The following is a 22,294-nucleotide window of genomic DNA, read 5'->3' on the forward strand; positions in this document are numbered from 1 at the left end:
CTCATAATAACACATGACCGCGGTGAGACATTTGCCACACCGGCCATTCGAGCCGTGCAGTGCTGGTGTAACTGCAGATTAAATATTTCAAAAGGCAAACAGGCGGCTTCTTTTGGCTGACATTTCAATGCAAAATTACGCCTGATCAGATTCAGCAGCACCTTAACCACACAGGCCTGTACTCAGTAACACACAGTATTGCATATTTTCCTTAAAAAGAGCTCTCTGGGAACTTTGCTCTGGAAAACAGCAGCTGACCTCTAGTTTTGGCACCGTTTGAATCGGAGACGGCCCATCGCAGCCAAGAGTGTGTAAAAGCATTTGTTCTGTTCCCTGCTACATGCTCGTCTTCTCCAAGTCACACAGAGAAAGTCAAACTGACCTCAAAGCATGCGGACCGGCCCTGATCCAGTAAGTCACCGATCGGCCGTCATCAGCCGCTGTGTCAACTGAGCGAGAGGTTATGGAGGAGATTACAACAAGCTGCTACTTGATGGTAAACAAGGAGCCGCTGATAAGAGAATGACTGAGCAACAGGGCAGTTATTATTGTTTCAGCTTCACTTTCATCCAGCGTAATGAAAACTAAACTTTTTTTTAAATCCAGCTTTGACCATTGAGGATGAGCCGTGTCATAAAAGTTACATTTAATAGCTTTTTCTTCCACGATCGACTTCCTATTTGCAAAAGCGCGAAAGAAATGTATTAATTACAAGAGCAAGCAATGGTGCCTCGATTTAAATAACATCCCATGAATGAATCATGTTTCCCTCTACATTTTTCTTCTGCTGATAAACTGAAGGTTATTTGCATGAGCCACATCGGCTAAACTTCTCTTCATTTATTGCTTTATCCCCCCCACCACCACCCACAGCCACCCGGTTTCAGTTCAACTTTGCTGGAGCAACAATTTAATTTCCCCGCGCAGGATCCAATAAACCTTCACTGCATAAAACCTCCTTTCTCCCCTGTCACAGTCTTTGCTGCGCGTGGAGATAAATCCACATATCTGACATGGCTCACGACAGGTTAAGTGAGGCGCAGATAAATGAGGACACCCCCCCCCTCTCTCAGGCCAAAGGCACATCCATTCATGATTTATGACACTCGTTAAAAATTAAAACCCAGTGAAATTGTCGTTGTGCAGACTTTGCAACTCCAAACTTACCACCTCGAGGCCTCCGAACCTTCTGAGAGGCTGCTGGTAAAGCTTTTCACTGAGCGTGCTGTTGTGCTTGCACCAACAAACAGAGTTATCAGCATTTGCTTCAGGAGAGAATTAGCACATATATGTAGAATTTTTAAACACTGGATTTTTGACATAGGGGCCAGTGGTAATGTTATAGCTGTTCTAGTAGTACCCATGTATCAGGGTCATAAATCACATTGTTATAATTACCCAAAATGTGCTCTAAACTCCCAAACTGCTCCTTTTATGCCTGACTTTTAGGACCTCCAAGCCTGTAGTTATGTTCATTATCAGTTAGAGCCCCTCCTCATTCTTTTCTTCTTCTTCTTTGGTGCAATCCTATAAATACAGTGTACCCCTTTTGCCTCTCCCCTTTTCTACAATTCCCCTGTGGGAGAGGTGGGTGTCATTTCTTTCCAACACTTTAAAACACACATATAATGCATATTTAGCCACCTGGATGTTTCTGATTGCGATTTTAATTCAGTTATTGTCATTATTAAGCCTGTTTTTGTAAGATGTTATAAGTGTGTAGTATGTGTGTATCATAAATGTGTTTTAGGCGCCATAAATGCTAGCATGAATATATACTCCTTGCTAGCTTGGGAGCTGTGGTGGGTGGAGCTAACCCTCTTCCCCACTGTTTGTATTTGGTCGTCGGAGCTGGAGTGGGCAAATTATTTACTTGGAGGTCTTTCTTTCTTTTACCTTTTTTATCAGGTATGTCGGATTTCATGTTGTTGTTTTTGTTTTATCTTATGCATACTTTATGTTTAATGTAAAAATAAATGCCAGCCCTTACTCGACTGTACTTGGTTTCAGTTTTTTCCAAGTGAGTACCACATGACGTACGTGAGGTCATTACAGCAGCGCAGCCTCCACACAGTCGATCCAAGCTCAGATTGATCAACTTTTCCATTTAAATAATCAGCTTAGCGCTCGGGAAGGCCTTAACGCAGAGGAGCACGCCGTCGTAACACGTAAAGGTCACCACTTCTGCTCTGCTTCATCTCACAGTTCTGAAACTTTCCCCTCCAGCTGCCGATTCACGACCGGCGTTAAAGCGACGCTTTCACACCTTTGCGCGTTTGTGCCCCCAAATGCCAGCGTGGACTTCGATACAGAAATCGTGTAATAAACAGACTTTAAGGGGCCACAGAGCTCTTTGTATTTGACTCAGGTTCACATTTGTCACTCTCTGTGGGCTGATGAATGACCAGCCCTGGCAGGACAATTTCATTTTGGGAAATTGGCTGAATCTTCAGCGTCCTGCTGTGCGCTCTGACTGTAAAATGAGGTTTTTTGCTTGGTTTGGTCTCTGCTAGAATTGATCATTAGTGAAGACAGGATTTATGTGCAGGCAGCAACAAAACGATCAGCAGTCATTTATGATGGGAAGTTAATACTGAGGCTTTTTTCCACAGGACTACGCAGACATTTGACTCCACAGACACATCACAGAGGAGGGGTCACGAGTTGATACCAGCGACCAGTTGAAAACCAGTCCCACCACCAGGTACTGTGAAAACTGTGCGGAAATTAGTGGTCCTAATATTCGCGTTTTCAGAGATTTTCCCTGAGATTCCCGACTTTAAATCCAGACTGGCACCGTCGGACACTTTATGACGCTTATAATAATGTGTCGTCTAGATTCGCTTCAGGTCACAGACTCGCGGAGATGAATTTCTCTGACAATAGTCTGACGGCAACACTGGATTCAACGAGTGACACATCATTTCTACCAGCACCTTTACGCTGTTCGTACTCGACAGGAGTGGATGATGATGAAGGTAATTTACCTTAAAAAAAGGGTAAAGTCAGAATGAAAAGCACAATCACAGGAATATTAGTCACACCAGCCCAGCGATGACAGGTAAGGTGAGTAGAAGAGCGCTGAGGTTTTCATGCTCATCAGCCTCAAACTTTCAGTCAATGAACGTCTGAGATTGAATGATTTTTGTGGCTTTCTAAAGTGTTGCCATCCATGCATTGACTTATTTAAAACTTTTGTTCATGGAGATTATGGAATCTGAAGACATTATCTCTGACATTTTGCAATATGCAGCTCTTTAAAGCCACACTTATCTACATCATGACAATATACGATATGAGCTAACACAAACAAAAACACGTCCCCAGGCCAGCGGCGCAGATACGAAGCTCGACTGTCTTGATTTTTCCATCTCAGATTTTCAAAGCACGTACGAGGTTACCAAAGATGCTCAGCGAACCAAAGCGGCTCTTTCAGCTTTGACGTTTTTAACTCAAAAACAGCCACAGAAGCAAAAATAGCCACAGCAGTAACACTTTAATAGAGCGACCAGCTCTTTCATGCTCGAGCAGCGTCAGTGATAATAGCAGCCCCGCCCAGCATCCCAGCCTCGGAGAATTTATGGGCAGTAACAAGACGCAGACGCCCGAGCGGACAGGTACACAAGCTGTGGAGATGCAGCAAGTTGAGCATCACATAAAATTTCATCTGTGTCATTTGCCAGAACTGATATCAGATATTGCTGAGTGGGATTTCACAGTTTAGACATATTTATTCACCACAAAATATAACGAGCATGCTGTCAAATATGACTGCCTGAGAAAGTCATCCCCATGGTTACTAAGGAAAACATGCCATTCATTTTGATCTGCAGATCTTCTTTTTTTTTGGGTTGTATGGAAGCCCCAAACGCAATTTCATTGTTCTTGACAATGACAATAAATACTAAATACTAAATAAGTCTGCATAATTATCAGAGCTCGATTTTAACCGTGAGCTGCATAAATCAGCACAAACACTTTCAGAGCTCTAACTTTACAAATTCACATGCGTGTTGCTTGTGCTTCTAATTCAGTTCCATCTAGTGAGGATCACTTATTTAAAATCTCCACTGATTAGGGTTCAAGAGTCAGGGTTAGAAATGAAGTGTCAAAAAGCGAGTCAATCCCAATTGCACTGCCAGGATTAACAGCCTAAATGCACAGCATAGAGCCTGATATTAAACAAACACGCAGCAGTTTCAGTTTCCCCTCAATGACACCCGTAAGGTTTTTATTTACACATGTCAGCTGTTTAAGTTATGCAATACTAGGAGGTGACCCACTTTGAGTAACAGGTGGATTGTGACACAGACGGGTAAAGCCACTCGCAGCCTGTGAGCCTTTAGGTAATCTGACTGAGTCACTGAACCTCCTCAGCATGTTTGTGCCTTCAGAAGTATTTATAATGAAGTTATGTGACACATGTTATGGATAACCACGTTTTGGTTAAAGGTGGTTTCATCGCCAGCTCCAAAGAAGGAAAAATAAACATGGCGGCATCAACAATGCTAAAGCTTGAGCCTTCACAGCAGGTGACACCATTTTTGATATACAGTCTATAAAATACTGCACAGTGAATCTCTTGTAGCACATTGTTAAGGCTTTAAAGCACACGATCCACCTTATTCCTAACACGAGGCAGCTGAGCTCTTATTTTGAAGGAACAATAGAAAAAAAACAAAAGCTCCCAAAATTCACGTGAGCACGCCCGCTCGCTGAGCTGGCTGAAAGTAAATATTTGGTTGTAAAACATACATTTAATACCACAACATTAGGTTATAACAGAGTGAACTGCGCTAGTCACTATGCTAAAGAACGCTCAACCATAGACTGTATATTAAAGACGGACATAGCGATAGTGACATCACACATTTCGGCCATCGCCATGGTAGCTTTTTGAAACCAGATGCGATCAATTAAAGGACACCTCACACTCATACGGTAACGGTTTGTCAATAACAAGGTGGACTCACCCTGCAACTGAATGTCTCGCCCCCTGCTGGCCTTCGTGAACACTGCAGGTTTATGCACTTCCACACCGGCTTCAGGCTATGAGCTCAGGAAGCGAGGCCAGTTTATGGGATTCGAGAGACCCATTTATCGACAGACTCCCGTCTCGTAGCTCTTCCAAACTCGCATTTTAGATTTTATATAACTAAAATTTTCTGTCAGCTCAGGCGAGCACGGCAGATTACGAGAAGTTCCTGCGGCATGCTGGTCACCATAGTAGTCAAACAAACACGAGTGTGCGGCGCGGAGCAGCCTGCTGGCGCTCGCTCAGATTAATTCTCTGTTCTGCTCTCACGTCATGACGTGTCTTCAAACAGACAGTATGGCTAAAAACAGTTTACTGTGCCACAGTAACCTACATTTGCTTCTTCGACTACATCACGTTATCCACGCTTATTTATAGCTTACAGAATGGGCCGACACTCGCAGCTTTTATTTATAGCTCTAAGGAGAGGGCCAACACTCGCTGCTGATCAGGGTGTTTTAAGCACGCTGCACTAATGTAATATTTCTCTCTAGTTGACCTTCGGGATGGCACCAAGGGTAGCTGCTGTGAGATTTGTGAGACAAGTGCAAGCTCGTGTGGAGCCGTCATACCTTTGAGATGAGCTCGTCGTGGTTGGCCAGATGTGCTCGGCAGTGAATGCAGCTGTAGGTGCGGTGGCAGGACGGCAGGTAAGCCTGGAAGGTCTTAGACTTGGTCATCTTCACCATGTCAGTGGGGCAGGGCTCCTCGCTGGTGTCAGGGCTGGCACTGGAAGAGTTGCAGCTCTGCTGGACTTGCTGACAGAAGAAACACTGGAAGATGCAAGCAAAAGCCGTCGTTGTTGTGGAGTGGGTGTGTGGCACGCTCCACACAGACACCACGGGAGAAAATCAAACCTGCGGATAAGTGGGAAAAGGAAAGAGATGATGTGGTGAGCGGCACGTTCCGCACTTCCTATTTATAGCGCTCGTGAGCTTAATTGCATTTCCAATATAAACAGCTCGTTCACTGGAGCAATCATTTGATTAGAAACATCTATTAAGTGATTACAGTCGCATGTTGTCCCCGACCAACACGGCTGCATGGTTATGTAACTTAATATGACAACGAGTCAGAAGCCACATAACACGTTTCACCTGCTCTCAAACTATTTTCTTCTTCACAGCACATGATAGAAACCAGCCTGTCTTCATTTTGTCTCTTTAGACTGAAAGATGTGAGAAGAGATCAGCAGCTTGGAGATAAGTCAGAGGAATTTCTCAGGAGAAACAAAAATCGTTCAAAAGACAAAAATATACAGGATTTCGAATCTAAAACTCGGCACCAACTCTTGTGCCTGTAGAAACTTAAGGAAATGCTGCTCAGATGTCAGTTTTTCAAGTAGCTCGATAAGTTTTCCTCTCATGTCATTAATTTACACGAACAAATGGCTCATAATCATTTTTGTTGGACACTTGATGTCAAAGTATGTTAATGCACGCCGAACGATCCAGGCAGTGTTTTCAGTAGGAGAAGTGTTGCATCACTCAGCCGAGTGATTTCTTCAGTCTGGAATGAACTTGGCTGACTGATGAAACGTTTGTTTATATGAATCAACTTTCTGGGATTTTATGTCAAAGGATACCATTAGTCACATCTCTTGGCCTTATCTTGGAACGTGGCGTTTAAAGAAGAAAGAGGCACGACTGTCTGCAAAGGTTTCAGAGGTAAAAGTGAAAGCAGGCGCCTACAGCGCCGCAGTAAAAACTGCACACCAGCACAGCTGCTGAGATAATGAAACAGAGGCCCGATAATAGGTGCGAGCTTTGAAAGGGGTTCACGAAAAACACGTCTGCAGATCTACACAGATGCTAAACATCCACCCACGTGGAGTCTTCCTTCTCCTCCTCCTACTCCTGTTTGCAAGCATGCGACTCCCAGCTGACCAATAAGAGATTAATGCTCACATAAAAATGCATATGTGGAATTTTTTTAACCTCAAAAAGAAAAAAAAAGAGAGCCCGGAGTGACAGACCTGCACAGATCTGCCACAACATTAAAACCACTTGCAGGTGAAGTGAGTGACATTGATGATCTCGTTAGGATGTAATGTCCTGCGGGGACTCGTCGGCTCCTGGAACTGCACTGACATGCAGATGTTACTTTCACACTGCTACGGTTACTCTGCGCTTCCTGTGGGACTGTGCAGGTAGGGGGAGTTGTTAGATTCATTTAAGCGCACCTGTGCAGGCTAGAAACCGAGCCTAAATAAGCTCAGTGTAATCGATCTCTCCCCCTCTGCCTCCTTTGATTTGGTTTGCTCCATCTTTTGCTTTCTGCTAACAGCACCACCACACATATCGCTTCTCCATACACAATCAGAAGTCTGTGTTGGCAGGGGTCTCCCACAGCAAACTGTGTCCCCACATTTGTTAAAATGAATAAATATGATCACAAAAGTTTGCAAAGGTCTTTGCAAGAATGTTTTAAAATGCATTTAATTATTAAACCAGATCCAAACAGCATGCAGACTTTTTCCCAGATTTCAAACTTCCACGGACATGCCTGAACAAGCCCCATCCCAGACACCAAGGCTGTGATCCTGGACTGAATCTAAATCAAGAAAAGACTAAAAGTAGGTGTTGAAAACATCCCACAAACAGACTTGGATAAAAGAATAAAATGAGAGGATATTTTGTGCTCGCCAAACTAAAAGCAAATAGAAAAACTGAGGAAGTGTTCTTAGTTTTAGTTTTCCCCCCAGTGTGGTCGGGTTTGTGACACAACCAGCCTCACGAGGCTTTGGAGTGTGTGATTACTGGGATGTCCACCGGACTGTGACTCAACTTCCTTCACAAACTGTTGCATTTTGCTATTGTGAGCATCGTATCTTGGCCCTTAGTAAAACCCGCACTTTTATAAAATTCAGAAAATAAAACTAACCTGAAGCTAAACATTGCAAACTAAACTGCAACGAGTAAACCCACGAAGAGCTAATGCAAAGCCCCACCCACTCGGTGTCCTGACCTTTAAACTTCTCAGAATAATCATGATTAATCGTTAGGTTTGTGCATTGTAGCCAGGCCAGAAAACACATTTTTATTTACTGAGGCATTTCTCCACATTTACACAAAATAAATGAATCACTGCTGTAACTTTTAAAGGTGCAGTGGAACTCACGCAGAATTCGATTTGAACACATTCAGACCCACTCACTGTTCAGCTCTGCAGACAAACATTCACTGCTGTGCATGGTGCTAAAAATAGCATTGTATTCATTTTTAAAAATCATATTTTGTGTCATTTTCTATTTTACTGGTTGCTGCATGTGAAGAGCACACGCTGATTGAAGGTGCTAAAGGTGATGGACTGATTGATTGGCTGATTGAAGGTACATGTATTGATTTGCAGCAGTGTATCAGCAGCCAGGAGGCGCAGAGCACCTGAACACTGGTGTCGAGTTTCTGGACACCTGTTGAATGCACGCCTAATATTTGCTGTGCTTTTAGCGCTGATTAAGTTTCCACCGACAGCTGAGAAAAGTCATCTTTGCCTGCTTGTGTTTAACTTTGTTACTGATTTACAAAGTGCATCTTCCCTCATATGGATTTTTTTAAGCCTTTTTCTGCTGAACTACTGACTTTCAGGAAATGAGCAACACGCAGTAACTTTACCAGAGAGTCAAAGTCCTCAGCCCCTAAACATGCAGGGCTAACGGAATGCTAATCGGGTTAACTAAGGTTACTAGGTTAAGGGAGATAAAATTAACCGTGGTAAACACACCCGGCTGGATCTTGATAAATCTTGAGGACTTTAGATTAGATTTCCCAAAACTACACAGCTTTAACGTCATCTGACTAAACTGTGAATGTCAGTTGGGTTGGCATGGTTACCATAATTGGATGGATAAACACAGTTAATGGCTACATAGATGTTACAAACGGTGCCTTTATAGATCCAGGACATGCATTCCCCTTCCTGTTTGTCCCATTGCAATGTGATTGCAGTTCAGGTTGGGGTGCAGTAGGGGGCGCATCGTGAGCTCATCCTCCATAAATGGTGGTAAATTGTGCTAAATGACTGAGACAAATGCATATCAACAACACCTCCAAACGGGTATGAAATGACATTCACACACTTCTGTTTTTCTTGCAGGGAAGCCAAAATTCTCCCAAATAAAAATGGCCGAGGATGTAAAGGGACCCATGGTGCTGTGAGGTTCCTGATACCCACAGAGATGTGTTTCCCTCTCTCACCCTGGCCTATTAAAATCATGTTGAAAACTGGATGAAGAATATGAAATGTTTATATTTTCGGGCTCACCAGCGCCCCCTATGAAACCAGAGCGTGAGGATTCCTGAAGTTTGCAAATTCTCTGGCTCACATTTCCCATGTTGACTGAAATATACGGTGAATCCGACTCTGTGGATCATATTTCCCCATTCAAACACCAACCAGCACATTGTACACCCAAACTCTCAGACTTTCACTTTTATCTCTCAAGAGTTGCTAAGTGAAGGAAAAATCCACCACACGCCTCTCTTAATATAATCTCTGCATAGCAAAGGTTGCCCCGTTAGACAGAAATCCCCTCAAAACAATAACCCTGCGGCCCTGCGAGGGAAAACAATTAAAAAGGCTCGAGAAGTTTCCAATTGAGCTCAATGTGCCGCAACAGGAAGAGCAGCACCGAGACAGAAGCCAGCAGCCAGACAGAAAACAAAGGAACTTCCGCAACTCAACAGGAAGCAGCATGAAGCATGGCTGCTCTGCAAACACAAACACACGAATATATACGTATGCATACACAAAAACACACACACAATCAGCCAGGTAAAAACCTGACATGCAGACACACTCTGGCCCACAGAGGCCCCACGCAGAGAGCCACGTTTACATACATACAGTATAATCTGCACAGGTGCCGAGGCCTAATCCCTGCATGAAAAGGACAAAATCCCCTCTGAACTAGCTCAGTTTAACCCCAGTGGCACGTACACAATGAAGGTAAACACAAACGCACGCACACACACTTCAGGCCATTTAAACCACATGTTCTGTTTCTTTGATGAAACTTTAACATTTCTGGAGTTTTGCAGATAAAAGTGCTGATAAAACACTTTAAACACGACGCTTTGAATCCTGCAACATTGTCTCCTCCTCTTATTGTGTCCATGCACTCCATCGCCTGCCATCTCACCTTCTGCTTCTGTTTTTTAATTAAACAAAAATATCTTTCTGCTTTTAAAAAATTAAAAGCAGAAAGATATTTTAAAAGGGTGGCAATGTGAGTGGAGAGGACAGGTAACAGCTGACATTCGCACTGAGCAAAGTGAAAACAAAGAGGCAGCACAGTGTGCGTCTCTGGTAACCACTAACAGGAAGAGTGTCCAGACAAAAGACTCGCTCCCTTCATCACTGAGTCCAACCAAAACAAGCCGATAACATGCGTTTTCGCTGAAAGTCTTACGATCCAAAGCAGTTAATCTGACCGTTAGACGCGTTTGCAGCCCTCCCAATTCCTCCTGCTCCTCTTCTAAATTTGTTTATGCCCAACAAAGAGCACGACGCCAGCTCAGGCGCAACAGTGTTGCTGTCTGCTTTCATTGTTTGTTTTTCTGAGCCTGGCGCTGTCTCTGAATCCAGCGCACACAGAACCTCGGCTGCTGCTTTCTTTCAGTTTTTAGGCAAACGGCGCTTCAGCTGCTGCTGTACTCACCACCTGGATCAGATCTGAGCAGAGCGCAGCTCGGTGGAAAACTGCTTGCTGGAGGAAGAGACAGAGAGGTGTTGTTGTTGGGGGTTTTTGCACTTCTTGTTGCTTTTTGGACTTAAAGAAATGATTGTCGGCGTCCCAGGCTCTGGTCCATGGGTGATGCTGCCAGATGGGAACTTATTGTTGCCTCCTTTGGGTGATGACGGTTCTCATTTTTCCCCACACGGGCTTTTGTTGTGCCTTTTGTGTGCGCAATGGACTGGCCTGGTTACTTTACGAGGACGTCACCACGTGGGAGGGAGCGTGAGCTTTGATTAACAGCCCAGCTGACCAATAGATGTCTGTGCTGCCTTCAGGCTCCCTTGGGAAAGATGGATTCCAGATTAAGAGCGCAATTCAAGGTAAAATGGTGTGTTTGTGCGATTTTAATGCCTGCCATTCTCTTTAAATCCACCCTTTGAGAACTCTTATTTTATAAAAAGCACAACTCTGTTTTAAAGTTTATTTGTAAACTTTAATCTTGTAAATATTTGTCTTTGTTTACTGGTACATTTGTACTTCATTTACTTTAGATTACCAAAGTATTTTCGACTATTTTTTAAAAATGTGATTTCCACTAATTAGTATTTATATCCATATTTACAAGATTTCTTTTGAAACTTTAAATGCTTTTGGATCCTTTTGGAAAGCCATACTTGGAATTTTTAGTCAACGATCCATCCTTGCTTTATTCTTATCCTGCTTATCCACTTCAGAGTCATGTGGAAGGTGGAGCTTATCCTTGCCTTCTGGCAGTTTACAACCAATTTCCAATCACCAATTAACCTAACATGCTTTTGGACCATGGGAGGAAGCCGAAATGCCTGGCAAACACCACACAGAAAGGATCAGATTTGACTTTTGCTTGGACAGGGAAAGAATCACTTTCTTATTTTAGCTCAATACCAGCAGAAAGCCATCTGGCATATGGCTTCAGCTGGAATATGTGCCAAAGTGCAACAACATCTATGAGACATGACAGCTAGCAAGCTAAAGAAGCACAAATTTGGTCCCCTCCAAACATGCCAGAGGCAGTCAGAGGTTTTTGCTGGACTGTGTGAGAGGTAAAGGAGGCAGGCTGCATGCCAGTGGAGATAACTGCAGAGCCATGAAAATTGGTGCCTCAATTTTTTTCTTGTTATTTAGGTTACATTGTTAAATCGTTGTTTAAATGATTAGTAGAAATTGTTTTTGTGGATGGATTTATGCTGCTTAATTTGGTTTTATAAAACAAAATGTTCCCAGAGTCTTCCACCCACATGTTCAGCCAGAGTTTTTCTCTTTGCGAGTCTGAAATTGGTCATAAATGGCATTATCACGGTTTCCTTGTATCACTCTTTAGATGTCTGTGTTTCTGCTGTGACAGACTGTCATCTACTTATTTCCCAGAAAAGACAATCGCATATTTCTGCTTGGAGACCACACAAAGGAGGGAGAACACCCCCCCTACATGTTATTGTTTTTACTGTCGAGATTATTTCCCATGCGGCTTGAACGCACCACAAAAGGGAGGTAGGAGCGCGCAGACACCCGGATGTGTAAATAAATACAAGATGAGAATATGAATCTGGATTCTGTCCTCTACTTCACACACAAAGCAAAATAAAAATCAGACACACTCGTGTGTGTGCAGCTCGGTTCCCCACCTGCGGATCTTCGAGTTAAATGAAGAAGATGATGCGTTTGCGTTCCCTCCAATCACCCCGATGATTAATTATTTCAAGATCAATAATAATGAATCTGTGAGTTAACCAAATAGAACTAAGAAAATGATTGTTTTCATGTTCTTTACAACTAAACAGTCAGACTTACATCATCCGGAAACGTCATAACTGAGTAATAACGAAATAATTAACGGTCGTTTTTCTAAGAGGCAACAACATAGGCGATAAAACAAAGCCTACCACTGTGACAAAGACCAGCAGGTTCCTTCAATGCTCTGTCACGTGATGAAGATGTTTTTATGGAATAAGAGGCACAAAAACAGCAGCCTTCCTCCTCACCCCCCTCCTCCTCCTGCAGCTGCTGCTGCTGCGCTGTTTATGTGTCAGCGCTGCATCATCCTGTCACTGGACATCACATCTGGAACAGGACGCCACGAATGATCACACCAAACATTAACAAAGGTCTCATATTAAATAGTACAGCTTGTCCTCTTCTTACCCTTCCGCTCCTGGCGTCGTGGGCGCGCTTACCTTAAACAACATTTCATGTTTCTCCTTTTGTTTATTTTTAAAGTGTTTCATAACAATAATAATGAACTGTATCGTGAGGACTGTCGTGTTGTAACAAACCCTGAGGGGCGATATTGCTTCACCACGAGGGCGGCTGATGATGATGATGATGATGATGCATGTAAACACAATATTGCAGCTTCCTTCAAGAGGTGCAGGCAGAATGCGCGTGGACGTTATGAAATCCGTCCTTTCGCTGTGTTTTTGTCGCCCGTTCACGTGGCATTATAAGCCCTCCCCTCCTACCTACACACACACACACACACACACACACACACACACACACACACACACACACAAATCTGACCGAGATCTGCAGCCAAAAAAGCGCACCGATGATGATGGTGGTGGTGATGAAGGCAGCGCAGATAATCAGCTGAAAGCAGCGGCAAACCGTGCTTTTTTCTGCTCTTGAACACAACTTGGAGATCAAATTACAAAACGTGTCCCATTAAAGGAGAGGATGTTGTAACCTTATAATTAATGTAAGCAGATTGGTAAAGCCCCACGGTTACATAAATCCACCCGAGCTGCCATCCTGTAAGACCACGGACTTCCACAATGGGGACTAAATGATATCATCTCAAATTCTAGAGGGTGACACCTGATTTTTATTTCTTCCCCGACGCGTCAGACAGTTTAAACCAGCCCCACAGACACGCAGAGCAGGCTTTAAATACGGAAAAACTCCTCTGGTGCAACAGGAAATAGAGTGTGACAAGATCTGCACACACTCTTCTAAAAGCACCACAGCACGGGTGTATCTGACCAGTACATGCGTGTCCTCCAGCAGGTCACTGCTTCTGCACTTACCCCAAAAACTCTTCACCTTCCTCCCCGTCAGAGAACCAAAACAACCCGGCCAAGAAATCGAAGCTTTTCCCTCTGAACCAGCAGTGTGGATACCAGTTTAGAAAACAAACAAAAGAAATAAATTAAAATAAAATAAAATAAATGAGGATAGCTTCACCGTCCCATAAAGGCAGCAGCAGCCTCTTTAGGTCGAGCCCAGAGCCATTAAAGTCTCCAGAAACATCAGTGTCCTCGTTGGAGTTTCAATGCGTTCACAAAGCAAAAGCGTGAAGAGTGCAGCGTGGGCGAAATCCCCAAATCCCATCCGCTTGTTTGGGATCAGAGCGAGTGCATGCTGGGGTGCACCTCTGTACCTTCAGCTCTCCGACATCAGCGGCAGGACAGGCCGAGCTGTCCCGACTGCGGCCTTTTTTATACTGAAATCCTAATTAGCTCTCTGATGCGCGCACAGCCGCGTTCACGGCCGCGGATCTGTCAATTATAAGCGTCGCCTCGGTGTCTGCAGCTTCTCTTTAGCGTCAGCGCCGCACGCTTAGAAGGAAAACTTCAGCAAAAAAAGTGCAGAAAAGGCGCAGTTTTATCTCCATCTATCGGTGATGCGTTTAAGTGTCGCAGGAAATGGCGGGTGTCAGACACAGCCCGTGAGAAAACCACGCGGAATCCAACTTCAGCACAAGAATGAGAAATGAAAGAACCCCCCCCCCCCACACACACACACACAAATGCAAACTTCTAGAACTATCCAAGAAACAAACAGGAGCTTAAACAGTTTTCTGTCTTCCATTTATTTCACGTTATTCGTTTTCTGGTGTTTTAATTATTATTTTTTTCTTAGCTGTATAATTTGTGGCTTAAAAGTGAGAGAGTAAAATCTACAATATGTATCCACAATTCACTCCTGCATCTCTTTGCTGGCTAACCAATCGTCCCTCTCCTTTCATTTGTGTTATGACTCTTCATATGTTACATGTCATACAACCTTTACCGGGCCAGTCAAACAGCACTGTGACAAGGAACATTTCGCTGTTACTCTTCACACAAAGGCAAATAAAGACGTGTTTTTTGTGTTTTTTCGTCCTTAAAATTCGCTGTTTGGAGAGGTACGTGAAGGCAACAGCAGCCTAGCTACAAAGCCTGCTTTACAAATAGAGTCCAATCAGCGAGGAGAAAGATCTCCATGTACCCAATCAGCTGCAGCGGAGGGCGGGGAGACGCGATGACAACCAATCAACTCGAGGGCAGGGAAGTGGCTGCGCGCCCGCGTGGCTGGTGGTTGTTTTTGGCTGCGCGCGCCACCGATACGCGTGCCATAAGAACAATACTTTAGTGCGCATGCGTGGACACATTGCAAGCACGTGGTCGAAACAAAGCTGGTAAACAAAGCCGTCAGAAATGAATCCATCTGATCGCTGCTCAGTGACGTCTTCACTGCAGTTATTTTTGGTTTGAATAATTTTGAATATATTTTTGCTTTCATACAGCAAAATCTGCTTTTACCTTCGTAAATGTCATGGGTTAAATTTACATCTCTCTGCGATATTAATATATTAATAAGTATGAACGAAGATGCTTTTTAAATTTACTACAAAATTAAAAGCAAAAGACTCGAACTTCTGACCTGCTTTGGTTTGTAGCTGAAAAAAAGTGAATGAGGTTTTGAATTTATGAATCAGTCACGGGACATGCCGCAGCACATCATATTAAACTGTACCGCAGCACCACCTACCGGACACACTGAGTACTACTAAAACGTGAATACTTCTGGTCCCCTTTGAAGTTGGTTTGGTCCCGCTTTAGGTGATAAATTCTCTATGGATGACTTTTTCCTAAAGACAGTATAAAACTGCTGAAGTTGTTGTTTCCTCTAAAAAAAAAAGATTATGCTACTAAAAATAAATAAATCAATAAATCCTCAAATGCCATTAGGTTTTGAATCTGAGAAACATGCTTAAATCTTTGTAAATACTTTTATGCTGATGTGACCCCTCCTACTCATTTAATGAGAAGATGACACATATTTCGAGTGTTTACAAAAAAAGAAAAGAAAAGTACCAATGTATCCCAGCTGAAGTTCAAAGAAAACACAGGTAACAGTTTGGGACAGAAAACGATGAGTATACAATGATGATCATATAAGATCATGAAAATAAACAGAAGAAGCTGGGAAAATATATCTTCAAATAAAATATAGCATCTCTGTCCTTATGATCAGTCATTTTTATTTACTATTAATAGTATTTGCCATCAAGTCCACAAAGACTTTAGAGCAGTCACACATCACTGGTCACAAAGTGCTTTGAACACCTGGTGAGAGGTACATGGTCTCACAAAACGAGCATCATATAGACCCCCTGCAATTTGCCCACCAACCCTGTAGGTAGGTGGAAGACTCAGGACCGACTCTGCTGCATGTACTACACACTTTGTGGACTATTAATCTGCTTTTTTATTAATATTTTAAAGAGTATTTTATGTATGCAGATGATACTGCTTTAATGCGTTCTTAAACATTGTGACAGGACAAACCTCATCCTTGACACTGTAAAGACTTCAGGCGGAAATAATCATCCAGCCTACTTTCATTAAAGGGAGCCGATCCAGCCTGTGACTGGACAGAAGCACCTTGGGGCTGTGCTTGAAATGGGTTCCTGGCACAGGAAAGAATGTAGTTTCAAAGGAAACTTTAATCCCTCAATGTGGACTCCAACATGTTCCATATGCTCTGTGCTTTTATTGAACGTTTCTGCCTCTTTGTATCATTTGTTGGTTTGAAAAGCCCTCTGAAGCACCAAAACGTCCATTAGAAAGAGTAACAACAGCCTGTCAACTGTCAGGAATGTCATTATTGAGTCTGGAATGCACTTACAGGCAGTGTGTTAGGAGCAAGGCAAACACTGCTGTGAGTGATGGGAGGTGTCAGTCACAGGTGTTATTTGGATTTGGGGGCTCTTGCTTATATTAAATCCAGTATTTAGTGATTGTGGATACGTCATTTTTATTCCATCAGATTTTTACGCCACACTTGGCATTAAAATTGTAGAATTCACCATCAGTAGGTTTAGAGATCAGGACCAGGGAGATGGTATTTGGGTAACTGGGATAGTATTTGTCAATCAGCCTGTAATCAATCATTTGTATTAAAACTATTTAACTGAAATGAAAAAGCCCCCAAATTATACAAAAAAGTAATGTCTTTGTTTATACTAGAAAAATATTTCATTGTATAAGATGCATTAGAGCTTCATTTAAACACCACATTTAAAAAAAAAACTAAAAAAACCAAACATCTTTAAGGATTTTCTCCCTTTGGAAAGTTTTTCTGCCATGTGTGTGTGTGTTTTTTTTTAATAGCGCCCTCTACAGGCTGTACTCCGTATTTCAGGTATTTATAGATTTCCAGCCTTTTCATTCGGACTGGTTGTGCGTTTTTCCAGACACCGGGACATCGCTCCGTTTTGGGGCCCACTCAGCTTACAAAATAAACCTAAAGTATCCTTTTAGCTGAAGACGGCGCCTCCAGTGGTTTTCTGTGGTTAAAGCAAAGTTTTTTATCCAGTTGATCTTCCTCAAACATGTCTCCTCCTCAGCACGATGGAAATGTTGCTTTTAAATAAAAGTTGTAAGGATTAAATCATCAGTTGGAGTCAGTGTGCAGAGCTGTTTTTGTTTGTTTTTATCAGTTAATGATAAAGTGAAGAACGATGTTAAAAACAAACTGAAGCATAAAAGCAGATGAAACTAAATTAGTAATGCTGTCAAACATTTCGGCCATGAGTACTTTTTTGGGTTTGGTTTGGTGCCGAGTAGAGTTGACTTGCAGCCGCATGTACCTCTGCTTGTCCAACAACCAATTAGAATCCAGGACTGATACGTGCTGGCAGGAAACACCTCAAACGCAGCACAAACTTTAATGTCTATTTAATTGTCATGGCAGAGTTGCAAAGAAAAACATTAAAGAACAGATCTTTCAAAGTAGCAGTCAGTCTTTAATAATAGTGAACGCTTCGTTCAAGTCAAATCCTTCACACGACAGCAAAATAAAACTGACCAATCAATTCAGAACAATTTCTATGGCAGGTTGAAGAGAAACCCTTAAAAATACAACCAAGGATCTTATTTATTTATTTATTTATTTTCCTTTCAGAAATGTTAACTACACAATTAAAGGTTTATACTGATCAAAACATACAGAGTGAAGTAGTTCCACTGGAGACAACTCAAACAAGATTAGTGTCTGATAGAAACATAACATTCATTTTACAATAAAAATATCTGCACAAAAACATCCCCCCCCCAAAAAGGAAAAAAAAAATCTCAAAAAAGTGTTACACAAAAAAATAAAATAAAATGTTTGCTTTTCATCTTTTCAATACAGTCACAAATCACACAGCTGTGGCAACAAATCTCTTTAAAATTTACAGAAATGAAAGGTAAGGATAACCCCCGAACCCCTCCCACCCCCCAGACTTGATTGTATTCATTTTTAAGCGCATATACTGCAATTACAACGGATTCCCGACTGAACGAAAGCTGCACATCAAATCTCAGATATCAAGACTATCAAAAAAGGCACAAACAGACAGGTTGCACAAAGAACTCAGCAGAAGCTTTTTTTTGTTTTATACAACTAATCCCAGTAAGATTTCCAGTGCCCTTAATGTTCTCGCTAACCCCCCCGCCCCCCCAAAAAAGGCTATCTACAGGCGAGTCAAGTCCCGGCAGGCACCTCGGATTACAAGTCCCATCCCAAGTACTGTAGAAGCAAGTGCATTTAATAATCGTGTGACAGACGGGTGTATGCAGCGAGCGCTGGAGCACTGGGACAGACGAATCTCAGCGTCTTTTAATTTGAGTGCAAAAACTGTCATTTCTGCATCAGAGTTTTGGTCATGAACTATATTTTTTTTAGGTAAATCTCTGCAAACTGAACCAAAAATAATATTTTTTCAGATGTTAGCAAAGAGGGAAATCTGATCCAAAAGATTAAAGTATACATTTACAAAGCAAACTTTATTTGTACAGGTCTGTGAGTTTACTGAAAGACCACGCAGTTTTACCCTGATCACTGGGGAAATGTGTTCAGCTGGACCTTTTTTTTTTTTTGAACTTTTGAAAGTCACAAAGTTTTACTCTCTTCTGTAAAGCAGTCAAGGTTTGAGGTGTGTCCTCTTTATGTGGATTTTTCTTTTTTTCCTCTGATGCTGATTTGTTTGATTTTGTTTTAAAAACTACAATAAAGTTTGTCTTGGTGGAAAAACGTGTTGAAAGGTACTTTTTGTCAGCAGAATGAAGAATCAGCTTCTTTGACTTCACGTTCAGAACACCTTCCTATCGTGTTTATGCAATATCAGCAGAAACTGAACTGGGGGCCAGCTGTACTGCCATCTGAGTTTATACCACAAGATGGCGCAATGAAACCAGGTGAGCTTAAGGGCTTCAGTCACACAGGCTTAGAGCATCCACAGCTCATCAGGTTACGATTTTGAGCGGCTGCTGTAAGGTCGACTGATGAGTAATGCTGTGGTAGAACAATGGTTGGTGAGAGGCTGCAGGAAGCTGCGTGCTGTTATTAAGTCAAAGTAGTGATCTAAACAGACACTGACAGGAGGTCGCGAACCGGCCTCTAGGGAAAAGGGCAGGGCTAAAACTAAATTTACGAGAAAAGGGGCACATATCTGGAACTATCTGAACACATCGATGGGTAACACTGCCCCTAGTGGTAAAAGTTCATTAAACTCTGCAGAGGGTCACTGCAGAAAGTACCTTTAAAACTGCATCACTTCATTTATTACCTGAAGCTTGTGTCCATTCATGGATTCTCATTTTTCTCAATTTGCCATCTTTGCTTCTCAATGAACGGTTCGCTCTAAAGACGACTCCAATTATCCGTCAGTTTGTGCAAAGTTACATGTTCTTTCCAGAAAACTCAGCAGACCCAGAAAACATTTGCTTTCGTCTTAAGTCAGCGCGTTAATCTCGAGTCTTAACGTTCGTTTTTGCCACTTTCATTGGCGTAACATCACGTGGCTGCAGTGATGTTGACGTGTACTCGAGGGAGGTGTCAGTACGCCGTGACATCACAGTCAGAGGTGCAATGGGCTGGCTGGCTGACCGATTATGGCTTGAGTGCATCTCAGCAGAGCTCCGGCGTCCTGTCGTGGCTCCGCTCAGCTTCAGTCTAATGTCATTTAGGTCAGAACTAAAAAAGTAAAACTGAGGTTCTTTGGCTCTGTGATTTATTATCGACCAGAGCAGCTCCGCCCTCGGGGAGATCAACTTTAAAACGACTTAAACTTGGCTCGTCTCCTCAGAGAAACATAAAAATCATGAGTTTACCTCTGCGACTGACCACATGCAGGGGGGAAAAAGGAAAAATCTTTTAATAAAAGATTTCAATTTTGTACTTTAAGTGCAGCAGAGTCAGATTCTTGAAGAATCCATTCAGGTAGATTTTAAATTTGATGTACTCTGAAATGTTTTAATATCGTAACTAACACGAGTCATGCACACCTTACCAAGAGGTTTCAATTTGAATATGCAGTTCTGCAACCCAACCTAAGGTCAGGTGTGCCATTAAAGCCGAATAGATTTAAACAAGCTGAAGCTTTGGGGATTTCATCCCGCTTTTGCTCCCCAAAAGTTTCCAAATCCACACACACACACACACACACACACGTGTTATTTTTAGGCTCCTCTCACTTGAAATAAAACCTTCAAATTCAACAGTCTTTAATCAGCAGTTACTGACAAAAAGTGGAATTATGGTCTTGACTTCTGCTGCATTTCTTTTTGTTTTTTTAGTTTTACTGCAGTCGGCTGCTGGCGCTGACGCTGCTAACGGCTATCAGCGTTAAAATGTGCAATTTAAAGCAAAAACAAAAAACAAAAAACCCCACAACAAAACAAGCATGATCTGTTATATCTGAGTATAATTTCTAACTTTATAATGCCTGGATCCCATTTGTCAGGTTCAGGAAACGTACGTACGTGTGTGTGTGTGTGTGTGTGTGTGTGTGTGTGTGTGTGTGTGTGTGTGTGTGTGTGTGTGTGTGTGTGTGTGTGTGTTTGGCATAAATACAGTTATATGGTTATTCTCCTATTTGCAACCACAACAAGATGTCTCACAGCATGCAGATGGAGTTTATCTAAGAAACAAAAAGTTGAAATCTGAAGAAATAAAGAAAAAACAAGACAGAAGAAAAATGGACAGAGAGGTTGTGAAAGCGACAGAAAGAAAGAGGACAAAAAGCACCGTGAGTGTGTAAAGTGTGATATACCACAAAAGATAGAACGGACAGAGCCTGGGCGCTCTCCCGGCAGATCCGCCCGGTTTGTGTGGCACTTAACATCGTCGTCTTTGTATACAGAGCTTTTAACAGTCATGCAAAGGGCACAGTTTTATTCTAACAAGGCGAGAGAGAGAGAGAGACAGAGAGAGATCAACAGAAACTCACAAAGAAGAAGAGAAGAAGACAAAGAAACGGGGAGGCACAACAACATTTCCTCCAGACAAAACAAGCGCTGAGCGGTAACTGAATTCTTGTCCTGATGCGGTAAAGCTCCCCCAACCCACCATGAAAAACACCACCCTGTACATACAGACGTGTGGGAAATTCCTCACAGCTAAGGTGGACACTTTCCTCCTCCAGCTGATGAGACAGGAAATCCTAATTCTCACCTTTAAAATATCTTAAGACTCTTTAGGCCATATATTTATATATGTCTTTATAGGTATACATTTGCATTCGGGCCTTGTGTGTGTTAATTAAAATACAGCGTTTGATAAAACATAGGTCCTCACTGACTGATGGCTTGTTGCCTGCAGACCCTCTGGCTGATTCAGTGATTTCATTGCATAAATCAGGTTGTTAAATTTGGATTTTTTTTCTAAATAGAAGAAAAAACGTAGACTGCATCCCCTGTAACACTGCGACGAGCATTAGAAAACTCCGATCAATGATCCTTAGATGTAACCCTCTGCTGTTTGTGCAATGAAGGCAGAGAAAAGAGCAGCTAGTCTATGACCATCATTCAACTGGACATTAAAGGTCTTGAATAGTAACTCCCCCCCCCCAACCCCTGTTGTTTGAGACACACAGGTAGAAAAAAAATGCTTAACTTGGCTTAAAACACACAACCCCAACCACCCCTGTAAGCTGTGATGTGACCCCGCCCTCCCCTCACCTGTCCTCACCTCCGAGAGAGAACGAGAGAAAAAGAAAGCAAAACGGAGGATGATCTGATTGATTGATTCCTGACGCCATTCCTGAGCAAAGTGGATTTGACGAGTGAGACCCAAGGAATCCAGGAGATGTGGACATCGGCAGAGGAGCATTCAAACAAAAACAAACCCAAACTAAAAAAAATAAAATAAAATAAAAATGAATAATAAAATATCACAGCAACAGTGTGGAGGCGGGGAGGAGCAGTGGCAACGCAGGAGCCAGTCCGCAGAATCATCTGGAAGGAGAAGGAAACAGAGACGCCGTGATGAGCCGCCATACTGAACCCAAGACT

General features: G+C 42.5%; 2 protein-coding genes across 4 annotated transcripts in view; both read right to left on the reverse strand.

Moving 5' to 3' along the window:
* Nucleotides 1-14,364, reverse strand: part of ypel1 (yippee-like 1) — a 30,547-nt gene extending 16,183 nt beyond the window's left edge. Inside the window, exons 1-2 of one of the 3 annotated variants that reach the window (XM_085295572.1) lie at nt 13,778-14,364; nt 5,608-5,892 (exon numbers count right to left, since the gene is read on the reverse strand). In XM_085295572.1, the coding sequence (XP_085151698.1) occupies nt 5,608-5,724 (117 nt within the window). In that variant the 5' untranslated portion in view covers nt 5,725-5,892; nt 13,778-14,364. Of the gene's footprint in view, nt 1-5,607; nt 5,893-10,694; nt 10,980-12,634; nt 12,904-13,777 lie in introns of those variants that run through there. The other 2 variants (XM_085295573.1, XM_085295571.1) reach the window with 2 other exon arrangements.
* Nucleotides 14,365-17,742: 3,378 nt separating this feature from the next.
* Nucleotides 17,743-22,294, reverse strand: part of mapk1 (mitogen-activated protein kinase 1) — a 38,002-nt gene continuing 33,450 nt past the window's right edge. Inside the window, exon 9 of the mRNA XM_085295574.1 lies at nt 17,743-22,237. The gene's annotated coding sequence lies outside the window, so the exon portion shown is untranslated. The remainder of the gene's footprint in view (nt 22,238-22,294) is intronic.

Source organism: Mchenga conophoros, linkage group LG12 (genome assembly GCF_057382185.1).
Source record: "Mchenga conophoros isolate Kocher_MC1m ecotype Shallow Benthic linkage group LG12, M_conophoros_male_GT1.1, whole genome shotgun sequence".
NCBI classification, from domain to species: Eukaryota; Metazoa; Chordata; class Actinopteri; order Cichliformes; family Cichlidae; genus Mchenga; species Mchenga conophoros.